This window comes from Callorhinus ursinus, unplaced genomic scaffold (genome assembly GCF_003265705.2).
Source record: "Callorhinus ursinus isolate GAN/ISIS: 27379988/994484 unplaced genomic scaffold, GSC_fseal_2.0 scaffold7, whole genome shotgun sequence".
NCBI lineage: Eukaryota > Metazoa > Chordata > Mammalia > Carnivora > Otariidae > Callorhinus > Callorhinus ursinus.
Window position 1 is genome coordinate 6,460,133 of NW_027397069.1, and position 18,349 is coordinate 6,478,481.

The 18,349-nt window shown below is 38.8% G+C and overlaps 1 protein-coding gene across 4 annotated transcripts in view; it reads right to left on the minus strand.

The window, feature by feature from the left end:
* PCCA (propionyl-CoA carboxylase subunit alpha) overlaps positions 1-18,349 on the minus strand; it is a 394,194-nt gene that overhangs the window by 363,698 nt on the left and 12,147 nt on the right. For 3 of the 4 annotated variants that reach the window (XM_073894335.1, XM_073894336.1, XM_025874636.2), the window contains exons 2-4: positions 16,946-17,023; positions 8,626-8,673; positions 8,448-8,516 (exon numbers count right to left, since the gene is read on the minus strand). In XM_073894335.1, the coding sequence (XP_073750436.1) occupies positions 8,448-8,516; positions 8,626-8,673; positions 16,946-17,023 (195 nt within the window). Of the gene's footprint in view, positions 1-8,447; positions 8,517-8,625; positions 8,674-9,796; positions 9,816-16,945; positions 17,024-18,349 lie in introns of those variants that run through there. The other variant, XM_073894337.1, reaches the window with a different exon arrangement.

Sequence of the window (18,349 nt, forward strand, 5' to 3'; positions counted from 1 at the left end):
GGAAAAAGGGAAAGGGAAAAAGGGAAAGGGAAAAAGGGAAAGGGAAAGGGAAAAAGGGAAAGGGAAAAAGGGAAAGGGAAAGGGAAAGGGAAAGGGAAAGGGAAAGGGAAAAGAAAAGAAAAGAAAAGAAAGAAAAGAAAAGGAAGGAAGAAAAGAAAAGGAAGGAAGAAAAGGAAGGAGGGGAGGGGAGGGGAGGGGAGAGGAGGGGAGGGGAGGGGAGGGAGAAAGAAAGAAAGAAAGAAAAAGAGAGAGAGAGAGAGAAAGAAAGAAAGAGAGAAAGAAAGAGAGAAAGAGAGAAAGAAAGAGAGAAAGAAAGAAAGAGAGAAAGAAAGAGAAAGAGAGAAAGAAAAAGAAAAAGAAAAAGAAAGAAAGAGAAAGAAAGAAAGAAAAAGAAAGAAAGAAAGAAAGAAAGAAAGAAAGAAAAAGAAAGAAAGAAAAAAGGAAAGAAACTCTTAAAAAGAGCAAAATAACCCAGAGCAAGCAGAATAAAGGGAATAAAGACTAAACATAAATGAGGTAGAGAATTAAAAAAAGATCAATGAGATAAAATGTTGGCTCTTTGAAAATATCAATAAAATTGAAAACCTTTAGTTCAAGTGACCAAGGAAAAAACACTCATATGCCTAAAATCAGGAATAAAATAAATTATTACCAAAGTTACAGAAATAAAAATAAGGATATACTATAACCCTATCAATAAACTAGATAACTTAGATGAAATGGACAAATCCCTAAAAAAGACACCAACTATAGACAAAATCTGAATAAACCTTTAACAAGAGACTGAATAATCAAAAAACTACCCACAGAGGGATCCTGCCTGGCTTAGTCAGTAGGGCATTCAACTCTTGATCTCAGAGTTGAGAGTTCAAACCCCATGTTGAGTGTAGAGATTACTTAAAAATAAAATCTTTAAGAAAATAAAAAATAAAATCTTCAAAAGTAAAACAAAAAACACACAGCTTCCCACAGAGAAAAGCCCAAATCCAGATGGCTTCACTGGTGAATTCTACCAAACATTTAAGGAATAATTAATGCTAATTCTTCACAGACTCTTCCAAAACAACAGGAGATGAGGGAATACTTCCCAACTTATGAGGCCAATTTCACTCTGATACCAAAAACAAAGCCATTACAAGAAAACTACAGACCAACAGCTCTTATAACCATGGATAAAAACTTCTCAACAAAACACTAATAAAATGCACCCAGCAACATATACAAAAAACTACATACCATGACCAAGTGTGATATATCCCAGGAATGCAAGGCTGGTTTAATATCCAAAAATTAATGTAATACACCATATCACTAGAACTATGGACAAAATCACATCATCTCAGTAGACACAGAAAAAGCATTTGAAATAATCCAATGCCCAATCATGAAAAAACACTCAATAATCCAGAAATACCAAGCACTTCCTCAACCTGATAATGGAATTTATGAAAATCCGAGCCTAAATCAAACTTAATTGTGAAATACTGAATGCTTTCCCCCAAAGATGAGGAACAAAACAAGATGCTTACTCTCATGACTTCAATATCATTGTAAAGGTTAAAGCCAGGAAAATTAAGAATATGAAATAAAAAGCACCCAGATTGAACTGAAAGAAGTAAAACTATTTCTATTTGCACATGGTCTTCTAGAGATAATCCTAAGGATCTGTTTAAACACACACACACACACACACACACACACACACACACACACACACACACGCAGAGGAAGTAATAAACAAGTTCAGCAAGGTTACAGAACACACGATCACTATACAAAAGTTGACTGTATTTCTATTAACTTGTAATTAATAAAAATTGAAATTAAAAAAATTACCATCCTAATATCAAAAATACTAAATACTCACTAATAAATAACAAAGTTAAGTGCAAACCTTATACTCTGAAAACTACAAAACATTGCTGAAATTAAAGCAACCAAAGTGGAACACCATCAAATGGAATATCCATGTCCGTGGATAAAAGGACTTAATGTTGAGATAGTAACACGTCCCAAATTGATCTGCAGCTACAACACAATCCAAAATTCCAGCAGGATACAGTCTTCCACTAGGACTATCTTCCCTTTATAAACCATTCTCTAAAAATCTTTCCAAAGAATAATAAGGGCCTGGAGAACACATAAAAGATAATTCATGACTTGGTAAGAGGCATAATTCCCATTTTGCCTTTCCTGCCCTGACCATTTCCCAAAGCAGTGCATTATACTGCTTGTGGACTCTGGCCTCATTCCCTGGATGGAGCTGCAGTACAGGGAGCTGCAGTAATCTCATCAGTATATGTGAACTGCCTTCCTAAGTCCGATTTTGATACTGCTCTCTCTCAGTCTTCACTTCTCAAAAAAAGCGGGACAACTTCCTCAACAGAGGATAGGATATCATACTATTTTTAAGACTACCCAAGAATAAGCCAACTAGATAACCTGCAAACCCTCCCTACAAGCACCTAAATCCCTAGATTAAATTTAACAAACATCCTTTAAATGAACAATTTGGCTTACAAGAAACTACAAGCAATCCCCAGGGATCAAAAACAAAGAGGAAGCTGAAAGCCAGACAGTATCCACCTGAGCCGATAGCACAGCTAATCATGGAGAGTACAAGTGGGGAATCTCAAGAATCCAAAGACCTGGGGTTGGTGAGCACATGGAGGTTCAAAGAGAATGGTGTGCCTAGAGAGGGTATGCAAGCTTCCTGCCCTCTCCCCATACCTTGCCTTATTTAGGTCTTCCATCTGGCTGTTTCTGAGCTATATTCTTTTATAATAAACTGGTAATCTAGTAAGAAAAAAAAAAGAATCTAAAGAACTGAGTTTTAATTCTCAGAAAAAGGAGTTAAAGGTCAGAAGGAAAACTCCCTACATAAGGCCAAGTTGCTCAAAAAATTACATCCTAAGTGAAAAGGGGAGAAAAATATCAATCTACTAAGTACATGGAAGACAAATATTTAAACTTTGTGGTTCAAAGTAAAAAATCTATTCAGCAAATGTCATGCCAATAAATTAATATAAAAAGTAGTCCCTGATGAGGGATGCCCTGGAGAGCCTGGTAGAAACAAATATAGCACCCACCCAACAGGGCCATAAATGCAACCCAAACCATGCTGGGATTCAACAGCAGAAATTTCAAATAGGAGGTCATAAGCCAAAAACAGCACGTGAGAAGACTGTCCACCGGAAAGAAAAGTCAGAAATAGACACCAGGAACTTGGGGTAATACAGCAGTATGATAGAAGCTTCAAAATAAAGTTAAAAATGAGTAAGACATGAAAGGAGGCCTCAAATACATAAGAAAAAAAGATAATACCAAAAAACAGATTCAAAATGGAGTAGATCTGACATGTTTCTCAACAGACAGCATAAGACAAATGTAACCAAATTACTGTGTCAGAAAATTTGTATCAGTGGATGCAAAAATATTAGATGAGAGGCTGTTGGGGGGACAAATATTCACATGGTTTCGAAGATTCACCCCCAAAAAATTCAAAAGAGGAAAAAAATTTTCAAAAGGAAAGGAGGGCGCCTGGGTGGCTCAGTTGGTTAAGCGACTGCCTTCAGCTCAGGTCATGATCCTGGAGTCCCGGGATCGAGTCCGGCATCGGGCTCCCTGCTCCGCAGGGAGTCTGCTTCTCCCTCGGACCCTCTTCCCTCTCATGCTCTCTATCTCTCATTCTCTCTCTCTCAAATAAATAAATAAAATCTTTAAAAAAAAAAAAAAAAGGAAAGGAGAAACCTGAAAATAGCTACCTCAACCAAGTCATCAAACTTAGTGTAACCAGAACCACCCAACATCATGAACCTCTTGATAGGATACAATAGTAAGATAACTTATGAAGTATTCTTCTCAAAAAATATTTAAACTAAATCTGTTCATGAGGAAACAATCCAACAAATCCAGAATATCTATAAGCCAATTAGCATGAATTCCTCAAAATATCAGTATCATGAAAATCAAAGAAAGGAGGAAAGATAGGAGGACTATTTTAGATTAAGAGACTGAAGAGGCATAATACAAATACAATTCATGAACCTTGATTGAACCATAAGTCAAAGAAAAATATTAAAGACATTTATTTGGACGGCTTAGTCATTACAGCACCTTCATCTTAAGGTCATGAGTTCGATCCCCAAGTTGGGAGTAGAGCATAGATTAAAAGAAAAAAAATAGACATTTGGGGCACCTGGGTGGCTCAGTCGGTTAAGCATCTGCCTTCAGCTCAGGTCATGATCTCTGGGTCCTGGGGTCAAGTCCCGCATCGGGGTTCCTGATCAGTGGGGAGCCTGCTTCTCCCTCTCCCTCCGCCACTCCCCCGCTTGTCCTCACTCCCTCTCTCTTTCATAAATTTAAAATATATATATATTTAAAGAAAAAAAGACATTCGGAGACAAGTGGGGAAATCTGAATATAGTTTGCATATTATACTATAGAATAACTGGTAATTTTCCCAGCTTTGATAAGGTGTATGTAAGAGAATATCCTTTTCCTGGAAATGAATACTGATGTATTTAGGGGTGAAATGCCACAGTGTCTGTAACTTAATTTCAAATTCTTTAGCAAAAAAAAAAAAAACAAAAAAGAAAAGAAACATAATATATACTTATATATATGGATACAGATATAAGCAAACGTATCAAAATGTTAACAACTGGTGAATCCAGGCAAAGGGTATGCAAGTATTCACTGTACTGCTCTTCCAATTATATGTTTGAACAAACACTTAAGAATATAAATGGCCATTAATATGAAAAGGTACTCAACATCAATATTCATCAGAGAATTTAAATTAAAACTACAATGAGAACACATAATGACCAGTGAACAGCAAAAATCAAAAGGACTGGGGCACCTGGGTGGCTCAGTCATTAAGCATCTGCCTTCCGCTCAGGTCATGATCCCAGGGTCCTGGGATCGAGCCCCACATCGGGCTCCCTGCTCCACGGGATGCCTGCTGCTCCCTCTCCCACTGCCCCCCGCTTGTCCTCCCTCTCTCACTGTGTCTCTGTCAAATAAATAAAACCTTAAAAAAAAAAATTCAAAAGGACTGATAAAACCAAGTGTGGGCAAGGACACAGAGCAACATAAACACTCATACATTATTGGTGGGAACAGAATATGGCACAACCATGTAGGACAACTGTTTGGCAGCTTCTTATAAACATGCATCTATTTGTGCCAGGAGTTGACAAAATACCACCCACCCACAGGCTAAATCCAATCTAAAGACAGTTTTGGTTTGGGGGGGGTTGTTTTGATTTTTTTATAGCCCCCCAGAATGGTTTTTACATTTCTAAAGGGTCAGAAGAAGAAAAAGAACATGCAAAGGAGACCATACAAAGGAGACCTGCAAAGTCTAAACTATATTTACTCTCCAGACAAACAGATTGACTGTCCCAACAGGAAAAGGCTGCTTTGCCTCTCATTTACCCTATGACCCAGCAATTCCACTCCTAGGTATTTATCTAGGAGAAATGAAAGTATATGTTTACACAAAGACTTGTACTCGTTTGTTTATAGAAGTCTTGTTCCCAATAGCTAAAAAATGGTGGATGTGTCTAATAAGCTTATCCTAAAATTAACACGGAAGAGCCAAGAAAAGACAATACTGAAGACAATTTTGAAGAACAGGAGAAAGGGGACCAATGGAAAAACTGCATAATCATCTGTAAAAGCCAATTTTTTTCCATTACACATTGTCTGCAAGGTAGTTGGTTTTCTTTGTGTGACTTATCACACAATATTTGTAGTAACTGTTAGCCTTTTTCCCCTGCTTAAATGTTAAAAAAAAAGTTGTGGGGGCATCTGGGTGTCTCAGTCATCAAGCGTCTGCCTTCGGCTCAGGTCATGGTCCCAGGGTCCTTGGATGGAGCCCTGCATCCGGCTTCCTGCTCAGCGGGATGCCTGCTTCTCCTTCTCCCACTCCCCCTGCTTTTGTACTCCCTCTCTCGCTGTCTGTCAAAAAATAAAATCTTAAAAATAAATAATGTATTATAATATCTGGTAGACTTATTTCCTTTCTACTTTCAGCAAAAAGTGACTAAAAGTCTTTAAAATATGAAACTACCATCTCTGCTTTAGAAGGATATGAAAGACCATCTTAAAACTTAGACCATCTCTTTTGAAACTAGTTTTTTCAAAGCCTGGAAAGGGACAGTCTAGCTCTAGATCAGAATGTTACAGGTGAGAGAGTCTGTGTTCTGTGAACAGAGGTCTCGGTACTTAGATTCACCACAAGAAGATTTACATGAGGACCTGCATTCTAATGAAGACAGCTTGAAAGTAGCAAGTGCAAAGCACTTTATTAAAGCAGAAAGTACAATCTCAAGGTGGGAGAGCAGGCAAGCTCCCAGAGGTCTACTTGGCCTCTGGGTTGTTTTGGGATTGGATGTTACTGGGTCTCTCTGGGCTGGGAGGAGCTGTGATGGACAGTGGGGTGGTCTCTAACCTAAGGGGCTTCCAATCATTTAGGAAACTCCTCCCACAGGTTGGAAAGAGGAGTTTTTGACCCTACAAGGTTAGTATCTGTCAAGGCAGCCTTTCTCCAAGGGGCGGGGGGGGGGGGGGGCCTCTCCCCACAACGCAAATGCATCATGAGTCTAGTCGTTACCCTGGGGCAGAGGTGGAAGAGAAGAGCACCAAGTTCTGCACCTGTGGCTCTTTCGTCTGTCAACCACAAGGTCTTGGAAGCCACAAGGTCAGGATGTTGTGCTCCTGGACTTTTAATGTGTAGCTTATTTATCCCCATCCTTGCCTCCAGCTCATGTCTCTATCATTCCCTTTGAAGGACTTGGGACTCTGTCTCAGGGCACTCCTTCCACTGGTCCTAGCTTCTACCTAACAAGAATACAAAGCTAGAGATTTAAGAATGGGAAAGGTAGTCATGCTATCGGGGGCTAGAATACCAACACTGAAATATAAACATGAAAAAAAAAATCACAATATAAATAATTTTGGACAATCCATGCCAACAGTCATCTTCATGAGAACACAGAATAGAGAACTACCTGTATTTTGATATGAGAAAAATAAGTGAAAGGTTACTATCAGACTTGATGTAAAAACGGTGAATGTCCACAATTCAAACCTTTTTCTCTCTCAATTTATCCATGAATGAAAACACCTCACGAGCTAACACAATCAAAATGAACACAAGACAAAAAAGAGGGTTGGTTTTGTTGTTGTTGTTGTTTTTAAGATTTTTTTAAGTAATCTTTCCACCCAACATAGGACTCAATCTCACAATCCCAAGATCAAGAGTCGCACACTCCAACAGAGCCAGCCAGGCATCCCAAGAAGAAGGAATTTTAAATCTATTACTAGCCTGATGGTGACACAAACTTTTTTCTAAAGGAGTTTGCTGTTGATAACTGCCTTAATTTAATGATCAAGAAAGAGATTAAAGTAACAGTTTTCTCAGTATTTCATGAATATCTTGTAAGGAATATAAACTACTATTGAAGTTATCAGTTAAAACAAATTATTAGTAAAGAGGCCAGAAACCAATATTAAACAAAAAAAACTATATACACAAAATAAGTTTATTTAATTGCTTGATTTAATTGCTTTTAAGTAAACAACTATTTTAAATGCATCTGTCAAATAAACAAGATAAGTACCTAACCTTTATTTTCAGGAAATTAGAGAAGCTTCCAATGGTTCTCTTCTTTTTTTAAAGAAGGAAGACAGTCACAATAAAGCTAAATGAACATAGTTCTAGATAAAACAAGAAATCACAAATATTGAAAATCCTCTGTATTGTATTACTATACAATAAAAGCTGACATTACCAATAGGTACTGTTACCAAAAGTAGTATGCAAGAATGAAAAACACTAACTTAAAGTACAACTACTTATATTTCATCCCCCAAAGTTCCAAAAATTTACATTATTTTCTCATGGCATTTTTTTCTACTCCTTCATCGTTTACTACTGTTAAAAATGCCTGCTGTGGTTAAAAATCCCCAATAAAATAATGTATCATTCACTGCTTTATACTACTCCTTGTGTTCATGTCCAATTAGTATTAGCCTATCCTTCTTTTATCAAACTTTCAGCTGAACACGAAGCATTTATGAAGGTTAAACAATTAACTGGAATTCAGCTGTGGGAAAATGTGCTCTCATAAGGCAGCACGGTATAAACATCTCATCAATCTGTGAATGGAACTTCCTCAAGCTTTGCTCAAATCTACTTTGTAGTCAGCAACCAGTCCAGCAATTTTTAAACTCTAGATTTTTAAAACCTTGGGAAAAAGTTTAGACACATATTAAAGACATCATGATGCTTCCATTTTGCTTAATACAGGAGTGAATAATTAGATTTTTTTTGTAACTGTGTATATCCTTTCCAGGCCGGGGTGGGTGGGGGGAAGAACTTACTTTGTTTAACTACAAATAAGGTCCTGTTTCAAATAAAGCAAAAATATACTTACGGAACTAGCATCAACATCACTATGGATGGCAACCGTCTTAATGCCCATCTTCTTGCAAGTTTTAATAACCTATTTTAAAATACATAAACATTATCTATTAACAAGGATTTGGATTTAAAGGGATTTAATAATAAAATTCACAAAGTAAAATGGAAAATAAGATTAAAATTCTACTCACCCTACATGCAATTTCTCCTCTATTAGCAATAAGAATTTTATCGAAAGTCTAAAAAGAGAAAAAACACACATAAGAAATTGTTACTCTCACTTTGAAAAACAAGCTTTCCCACAACACTGGACATGATCCTAAAAAACATTACTTCCTACAGTAATATTAAATATTATACATATGTTCATCTACAACCAGGTTGCTACTAAACTTATCTGGTAGGATCTGGCCCTATAACTACTCTGTAAAAGCATCAACTGATTAGGTTCGGTAAATCATAAGTGGACTATATAAATTCTCTTGCCAAAAGATAATCTTCAAATGATATTTCTGAATGCTAAAAAAATTTAAATAGAATTGCTTGACCACTTACTCAAAAATTTATATTCTAAATTCAGGGAAATTCTCAATGTCATGAGTTGTTTACCGAAGGAAAGTTTGATGTAATTTTTACACCATCTTTGTTGGGCATTAAATGATATTTTCAGTAACTCAGAATAGAAACTAATTATGCTTATACCCAAAGATTCCCAGACCAAGCAGGTTATGCTAGTTGAATACAATGTTAAGTTTGAATAACCATATTTTGAAGCAGCTGAGGCCTCATAATAGAGTAGTTCCATTCTGTGTGAAGCTCTTAGAGACCTCAATTCTAAGCCCAGCTTTGCCACTAACAATAACCTATCTGACTTGAAGCAAATCAATCTCTGTAGGTCTTTACTCCCACATATAAACTGGTAACATTCTAAGGGGAAACTATTTAATAAGGTTCTCTTACTATTCTAAAATTGTACAGGCTAATCCTGTTAAAGAAACACACAATTACAAGTAATTTGGATACATTTTAATACACAATTATTTCTGGGTTAGTAAATTGTTATAAGTTAAATAGAACTATAGAAAAAGTTTTAGTTACATTTCCAAAAGAAAGTTAAAGCTATATATGATCTTAAAAGTCCTCTAATATAACTGAAAGCAATATTTTAACCCAACAGGGAGTCACAATCTCAGCATTGGAAAAGGCTTTCAAAGTCTTGGTTTAACCTTCATGTCACACATGCCTTATTCCACCAAACTGAGACAAGCCTCTGCCTTAAAAATTGGTAAATTCCTAATCTGATAGAATCCTGAATCATTCAGAGTCTTGAGCAGATGGACCCTTAAAATACCCTAATCTCACCTCAAGCCTGAGACTGCAAAATCATCTGCCATTCGATACCCACATGGTCATGGTAAATCCCTGCTGAACAGTAAGAATATACAAGAATTTACAGAATATACAAAGAAAAAAAGTACACTTCTTTGAACCACATCTTAAAATGTACATTTTTATAAGTATTAAACAGATGACATCTGATAAAAACAGCACAGTGAAGTTATACATGCAGCAACTGTTACAGCAAATACAACAAATTATATAACATTACAAGGATTAAGAATTCCATCTTAATTTTTATCTGAGTGGCAGAATATAGTTAAGAGCCAGTCTGGAACTAAAGTGCCCAGGTTGGAATCCCAACACTACCATGTGTTCTTGTGTGAGCAAACGACCCTTTTTTTTTCTCCTCCCTTCCAAGTTTTTACTGAATTCAAGTTAGTTAACACAGAGTGTCGTATTGGTTTCAGGAGGAGAATGCAGTGATTCATCACTTACATCTAACAGCCAGTGTTCATCACAAAAGGGCAAGCCACCCCTCTTGACCGTCATTTCTTAGTATGTAAGAGTAAGAGTGGCACCTGCCAAAAGAGGCTGAGAGAGCAGGAATCAACACCCTTCAAGTTTAGAGTAGTGCCCAGCGTACAGTATATTCTCAAGAGGTGTTCGCTACAGCTGTTCTTCACTCCTCTGGGCCACACACCACACTGTTTTTGACAAATCTAGGAGTGTGAACCTACCGAACAGGGAAAAATCTGTATCAAAACGAGTATCTGCACCTAACGCGTCTTCTCTGTGCAGGGCTTGTGACAGTTAATTTTTCACACAACCGGACGGGGCCACAGGGTGCCCAGATGAAACGTTATTTCTGGGTGTGTCTGTGAGGGTGTCTCCAGATGAGACTAACATGTGTATCAGTGGACTCAGCCCTGTACACTGCCCTCCCCAACGTGGGTGAGCATTATCCCATCCATGGAGGGCCCGAGAGATAAAAAGTAGAGGAAGGGAGTGTTTGTTCTGCTTTCCTGGTTGAGCTGGGTTATGGGTCTTCTCCTTCCTGGGACTTACTGACACCATTGGTTCCCAGGTCCTCAGGCCTTTGGACCTGGACTAGAATTACGCCGCCAGCTCTCCTGTGTCTCTGGCTTGCAGGGCGCAGATCATGGGACTTGGCCTCAATTGTGAGCCAGCAGATCTCCATATTATCTCCTACTGGTTCTACTTCTCTGAAGAACCCTGACTAATACAGGACTATTAATACCAATTAGTACACAAGCTAAATAAAGCTGACCATATCAATTAACTTTCCATACATAAGATATTCTTATGTATATTTATTTAAATATACATATATGATTCAGGGTTTAAAAGGTACCAAAGGTGATATACTATAGAGACACCCAGGTCTTTGCTCCAAAGGTAACTGCTATTACCAGTTTCCTGTATATTCTTTCAGATAAGCTATGATTATAAAAGAATATATATACAAATAAATTTATACCAATTTTAAAATTCCCTCCATATCAAAAATTACAGGGAAACATCAAGTGCATTTGACAACTTGAATGTACAATTTGGTGCCATCACAACAAAATGTGGTTAAGTGCTATAATACAACTACAGCCAAGAGGCTGTGGTCAGTGCAGAGAAGGAAGAGTGAACAGCATGTGCAAAGGCAGGGGCATTGAAAGCACAGGGCAACACTGAAAAACAAGTAATTTTTTTAAAGATACAGCTGGGGAGGGGGGAGTGGGAGGGAGAGAGACAATCCCAAGCAAACTCCCCTGACACGGAGCCCAATGCAGGGCTCGATCCCAAGACCCATGAGATCGTGACCTGAACCGATATCAAGAGTCAGAAGCTTAACAGACTGAGCGACCCAGGCACCCCAATGAGTAGTTTTTAATATAGCTGAAGCACAAAATACGTGCAGGGGAGTTGTAGCAAACAAAGCTAGGGTAAAAAAAAAAAAAAAGATTATGAAAGGACTTATATGCCATTTAAGGAATTGGACTTTATCCTGTATGTGGAGAGTCACATGTAAGGCACTCTAAAGGTATTCTAAGGGAAACAAAACAACCTTTAAATCAAGAACCTAAATCCTGAAGACAGAAGGGCGCTCAGGTACCATGAGAGATAAAGAAGGACTTTTGCAGCAGTGGTTCTATAACTGTGCTAATGAGGTCACCCATGGTAAGAAACACAATGGATATTTCCTGAGGATTTTTTTTTTTTTAAGTTATCTCCTCTTAATTCCATTCTCTATCCCTCCTTCCTTCTGTCCACATACTTGTATCTTCATAGCTAGGGTCTAAAACCACCAAGGACCCTTCACTCCATTCAGAGCCTGAGAGAAAGGCTGAGCTGGCCCGTTCCCCCGGGTACTTGAAGGAATGACCACAGAACTCCACACAGTCCCTTACCAACACTTCCTTTTTTTTTTTTTTTTTCAAGATTTTATTTATTTATTTGAGAGAGAGAGAGAGACAGCGAGAGAGGGAACATAAGCAGGGGGAGTGGGAGAGGAAGAAGCAGGCTTCCCGCTGAGCAGGGAGCATGATGCGGGGCTCGATCCCAGGACCCAGGCATCATGACCTGAGCCGGAGGCAGACACTTAACGACTGAGCCACCCAGGCGCCCCCCTTACCAACACTTCTGACAAGGAGTCTACCACAATGGGTAAATCTACTGCCTCAGGAGAAGCCCAGGCTTGAATTTATAACCCACTTACACTTACTATCTGTGCATTTTGAGCCTGTTTCCAAATGTACAAAACCGAGCTGTTAAGACTACTATTAAGCAGGGGCACCTGTGTGGCTCAGTCGGTTAAGTGTCTGACTCTTCTCAGCTCAGGTCTTGATCTCAGGGTTGTGAGTTCAAGCCCCACATTGGGCTCTACACCAGGCATGGAGCCTACTTAAAAAAAAAAAAAAAGACTAATATTAAGCATTAAGCAGCTGACATTTAGGACACATGCTTTCTACATGCCAGGTACCAGGACACATCCCTTCTGTGCACTCTCTCATTTCATCCTCACAAGAGTCCTAGGAGGTCAGTTGAGAATATTCCCAATTTACAAATGAGAAAACTAAGGCTTGATGAGGCCAACATCTGCTTAAGTCACTTAACAAAGTTCACAGGGGTAAAGCCAGAGCTCACACCCAGATATTCATGTCAAAACACACCAGGATGTAACATGATCAATGGTACAAGCTTTAAACACTGTATTAATAATTATAATTTATAAACAAATTAAGATCACATTTGTCATGCCAGGCATGCCGTAGTACTATCCTGGCTCACCCTAACTTAAGGCCTACTACAACCTCCTGGTCTTTTTCTAAGCAGATCACTATTAAATCTTCCCTATTCTTATGAACATACCTGAAACAAGTTGACATGTTAAGACTCAAATTGAAAAAATAGTATTTTTAGTAATTAAATTTTACCTGATTTCGACTGGGTATGAGTCGCTGATAAAATGTGGAGTGAAAAAAGGAGTCAAAGGCAAGTTCAGATGACAATCAATTTATTTAACAAATAAAGATCAGATCTACCTGCATTTAAAACAGGAACAATAAAGGAGAACAAAGAGTACCGTATTTAATGAATGGTCATAAGCAAGAATTCCTAGAAGTAGAAAGGCCCTCTACATGAGGGCAAGCCTTCAGTTTGGTCTGAAAGTCCAACACCAGTAACCACCACTAGGTGCCAAAAAGTATCATAGACTTTGTCAAGACTGAGCACACTACACAGTTTCTCCACAATTACCTCAGAAAAAGGTACAGCAAAGGAGATGGCAAATGATGTGGGGAACAAAGGCAAAAGAAACATAGAAAAAAATTTAACTTCCTTACAACTTATGGCCCACTGACAAGTGCTTGGGACAGGCAGAGTGACCTTCCTCCAGGAATTCAACTGCCTCAATATCAGTACTTTGCTAGAAGCAAAAGGCAACCTTAGCTTGACATCACCCCACCCCCAGTATCCTGTAAGTCTTCTTTAGTATAAAAAAAAAAAAAAAAATCCCTTTGAAAATTTCCTTTATCTCTACCTCCCACCCCAAGATGTATGTTAGCAATCATCCTCCAAACATGTGGCCCACTGATATCCACCTGAAGGGTCTCATGACTAAGGTTTTACTAGACTATAGTATATGACGCTCAAGGTCCTAGAAACCTAGCTTCCAAATTCCTTAGACACTTCTGCTATCCCTAAGCCCCTCCCAACTTGAAAGTATATAATCAGTTCCTCCTCGCAACCCCAGTGTACCTCTTTCTGCCCACGGGTCCAGTCCCCCTGCTTTCATAAAACCATTTTTGCACGTCTCAAGAATTCTTTCTTGACCATTCGCTCCCAGACCCCAACATCTCACATCGGCAAAGATAGCAGGCAGATCTGATTTCAGACATTTACAACAAAACGTGTACCTTAGTAGATTCCAAGGAGAGGGGAGGAGCTCTTTAAATTTCCTAAACCGATAGTTATATATACACTTATTTTTAGTAATTATCAATGGCCACCAACGTGAGGGGTGAATCAGCTATTATTGTAAGCTCACTATGAGGTTATGGCAAAAACAAGTCTCAAACCAAACTCCACCACACATACATTTATGAACAAAAATAAAAAGGATCTTAAGTGGGGCACCTGGGTGGCTCAGTTCTCTAAGCATCTGCCTTCGACTCCAGTTGTGATCCCAGAGTCTTGGGATCCAGCCCCACATTGGGCTCCCTGCTCCGCAGGGAGTCTGCTTCTCCCTCTGCCCCTCACCCCACTCTTGTGTTCTCTCTCTCAAATAATAAAATCTTTAAAAAAAAAAAAAAAAGGCATTAAAAAGGATCTTAAAATTTGCTGGATAAGCTCAGGGAAGGCTCAACTTCCTTCACTCTGTAATGCTCCAACAGACTGCATGAAAGTTTCACCTGAGGCAAATACATCAATATTCTGATTTGGCTAGCCATACTGTCAGACTCAAGCTATGGAGAACCCCCAGACAAGCAGCTAAACACAGGACATCATTTAGGGATCAAGCATAGGTTCTATCTTAAAGGTAAAGAATGGAAAGCCAACTAGACTATTACATTCTGCTACTTCAGCAGCTAAGAACTGGTATTAATACCCAGAACACGTATCTTGCCTTTCATCAATGACAGCCCATTTCTAACACCTATTATACTAATGAGGAAGGCTACCAGAGTTAACAGGGAGAAAGATAGCTGAACCCTTTGTAGTATACCATACCGCCCCCACACTGGAATATGACCTCTAGTACAAGTACTAGCTAACCACCCCTAGAGTGTTTCTAGTTAGGACAGCTCACTACCTCTAAATTGGAACTCAGCATATGTGTCCAGAAATGCACAGACATACATGCATCCCAAGGCATACTGTCTATGCTGAAGTTTTCATATTAAACCATGGATTTCAGGGCACATGTGTGGCTCAGTCGGTCAAGCATCCAACTCTTGGTTTCAGCTCAGGTCACGATCTCATGGGTCATGGGACAGAGCCCCACGTCCGGCTCCATGTTCAGCAGGGAGTCAACTTGAGATTCTCTCCCTCTACCCCTCCCCCTAGTCACTCTAATAAATCTTTAAAAAATTAAAAAACATAAATTTCATAACAGGGAATTAATCACAGCTAATTCATTTGGACCAGTGCTGTCCAATAAAGTAACCACTAGCCACAAAAGGTTACTGAGCTCTTCAAATGTGGCTAATCAAATCAAGTGCCAGAAGTGTAAACTATACACTAGATTTAGAAGGTTGAATGTAAAGTATCTCACTGATACTTTTTATATTGATTATCTATTGAAATAATACTTTAGAGAGTTAAAACATACTATTAAAATTTTTTAATGTGACTATTAGAAAATTTAAAATGATATGCCCTGCAATTGTGTCCACATTATATTGCTATTGAACTATGATGACCCTTTCTTCAAGCCTCCAGAATTTTTTAAGATTTTATTTATTTGTCAGAGAGAGAGAGAGAGAGAGAGAGAGAGCGAGAGAGAGCGAGAGCACAAGCAGGGGGAGTGGGAGAGGGAGCAGCAGGTTCCCTGCTGAGCAGGGAGCCGGATGCAGGGCTCGATCCCAGGACCCTGGGATCATGACTGAGCCACCCAGGTGCCCCAAGCCTCCAGATTCTTTTTTTTTTTTTTTAAAGATTTTATTTATTTATTTATGAGAGACAGAGAGAGAGAGAGAGAGAGAAGCAGAGGGAGAAGCAGCCTCCCAAGGAGCAGGGAGCCTGATGCGGGACTCGATTCCAGGACCCTGGGATCATGACCTGAGCCGAAGGCAGACGCTTAACCATCTGAGCCACCCAGGCGCCCTTAAGCCTCCAGATTCTTTTGAGTAGTTTTATATACTTCAAGAGATTATTTAGAAGATACCTTCGCTACTTCATTCTCAAACAATCATTCACCAGTTCTACCTTCATGATATTCAACTTGAACCATCTCCTAACCAAAACTCCCTCCTGCCCTCTTTGAGGCCTTCACTGTCACAAATTATGTTTTATCTCCACAATCACCACTTCAAAAATTATCAATTTCAATAGATAATCAATATAAAAAGTATCAGTGAGATATTTTAAATTCAAACCTTCTAAATCTAGTGTAGATTTTCAAACCCCGTTCTCATATTATAAACTTCAACCATTGACCTGTATCAGGATTTTCATTGGAATTCCCTTGTCCCTTGGGGCGCCTGGGTGGCTCAGCCGTTAAGGGTCTGCCTTCGGCTCAGGTCATGATCCCAGAGTCCTCGGATCGAGCCCCGCATCGGGCTCCCTGCTCAGCAAGAGGCCTGCCTCTCCCTCTCCCACTCCCCCTGCTTGTGTTCCCTCTCTCGCTGTCTCTGTCAAATAAAATCTTTAAAAAGTTTAATCAAAATCTCTCAAATGCCCAGAATTTAAGAATGTTACATTATTCTGCTGAAAACAAGGTAAACACTATAAATTTATTCAATTTTTGGTATAGATACCAAAATTTAAGGCTCTGGTTGTGGCCCACAATGAGAAAAAGAAAGACTGAACACCTATAAAACCTATGATGTTAGAGCAATAATTATACATTAATACATGTAATCTGTCCAGTGAACACAGCATGGAGGTAAGAGAGTAGAACCATTATAACTTCGCTATTCAAAGTATGTAAGTACTTACTTTTTCGTTAGAATCATATCCTGCTGAACAGAGACTACGGGACACCATGAAGTGCTGTCTTGGGTAGTGTGGAACACGCTACAAAAAAAAAAAAAAAGTGATATAAATTACAGATACTTGATGGGCTTTAAAAATATTTTTTTAAGGTAATTCTTCCAGTATGCTTCTACCTAAAATATTTTATCAATATATGGAGTTCTAAGCCACATGCCATAACTGTAGAAGATAAATCATTAACTACAGTCCTATCCCTTGGGCACACAAGAGAAACCTAAAGGCATCAGAAGGATCTGTAGAAAAGTAAAGTAAGAAAAAAAAAAAAGAAAAGAGTCAATGGGTCAATCTTAATTACAGAGAACTGCTGGTTACCACAGGGGAGGGGAATTAAAGAGTGCACTTATGATGAGCACTGGGTGATGCATGGAACTGTTGAATCACTATACCGTACACCTGAAACTAATATAACACTGTTAACTGGAATTTAAAAAAAGGTCAATGGGTTAAATAAAATTTGAAGAAAGGTTTGATTATGCAGACTGACATGGCAGGATCATAAGGTCACATACCACACAGAACTTTATACAACATAAAACAAGAGTCTTGGTCTTTCAGGAGCTTCCATTTTAACAGGGACTGGAAAATAGTATTTTTCGTTTGATGTCTTAAACATGATTTTTTTCTGGTACAGTGAAAAGGTAATAGTAATAATCAATTTCACCTCTAATCCATTATTATAAATGTGGAAAAAATATATCTTAAGGCTTTAAAACATGAAGAATCGTCACTAATAAAATTTATAGTCAAAGGTTTAAGAAAAACAATTTACCCAGTAGTCACTGACAAAGCTAGACCCCCCCCCAAAAAAAAGAAAAGAAAAGAAGGTGGTGGAGAGTGAAAAACAACTAGTACTACCCCTTAGAACTTTCTAAGAGGACAACGCAATTAAGCAAATGTTTTTATAGCAACATTTTTCAATAAACTCAGATTCATATAATTTGTAAAGCATCAAGTCCCAAATTACAAAATGTAATCTTAATACAAAAGTGAAGGTTACAGGGGTGTCTGGGTGGCTCAGCTGGTGAAGCAGCTGCCTTCGGCTCAGGTCATGATCCCAGGGTTCTGGGATGGAGCCCCACATTGGGCTCCCTGCTCAGGGGGGGAGTCTGCTTTTCCCTCTCCCGTTGCCCCTCCCCACCTCCCACCCCCACTTGTACTCTCTCATGCTGGCTAGCTGGCTCACACACACTCTCTCTCTCTCTCAAATAAATAAAACCTTTTTTTAAAAGTGAAGGTAAAAGATACACTTTATACAATGAAGCCCACAGTACCAAGTAAAAGACTAGTTAAGAAAATGGTCCGAGACTGGAAAACTCCGAACGTCCTCCCTTTTAAAGACGGAAACTC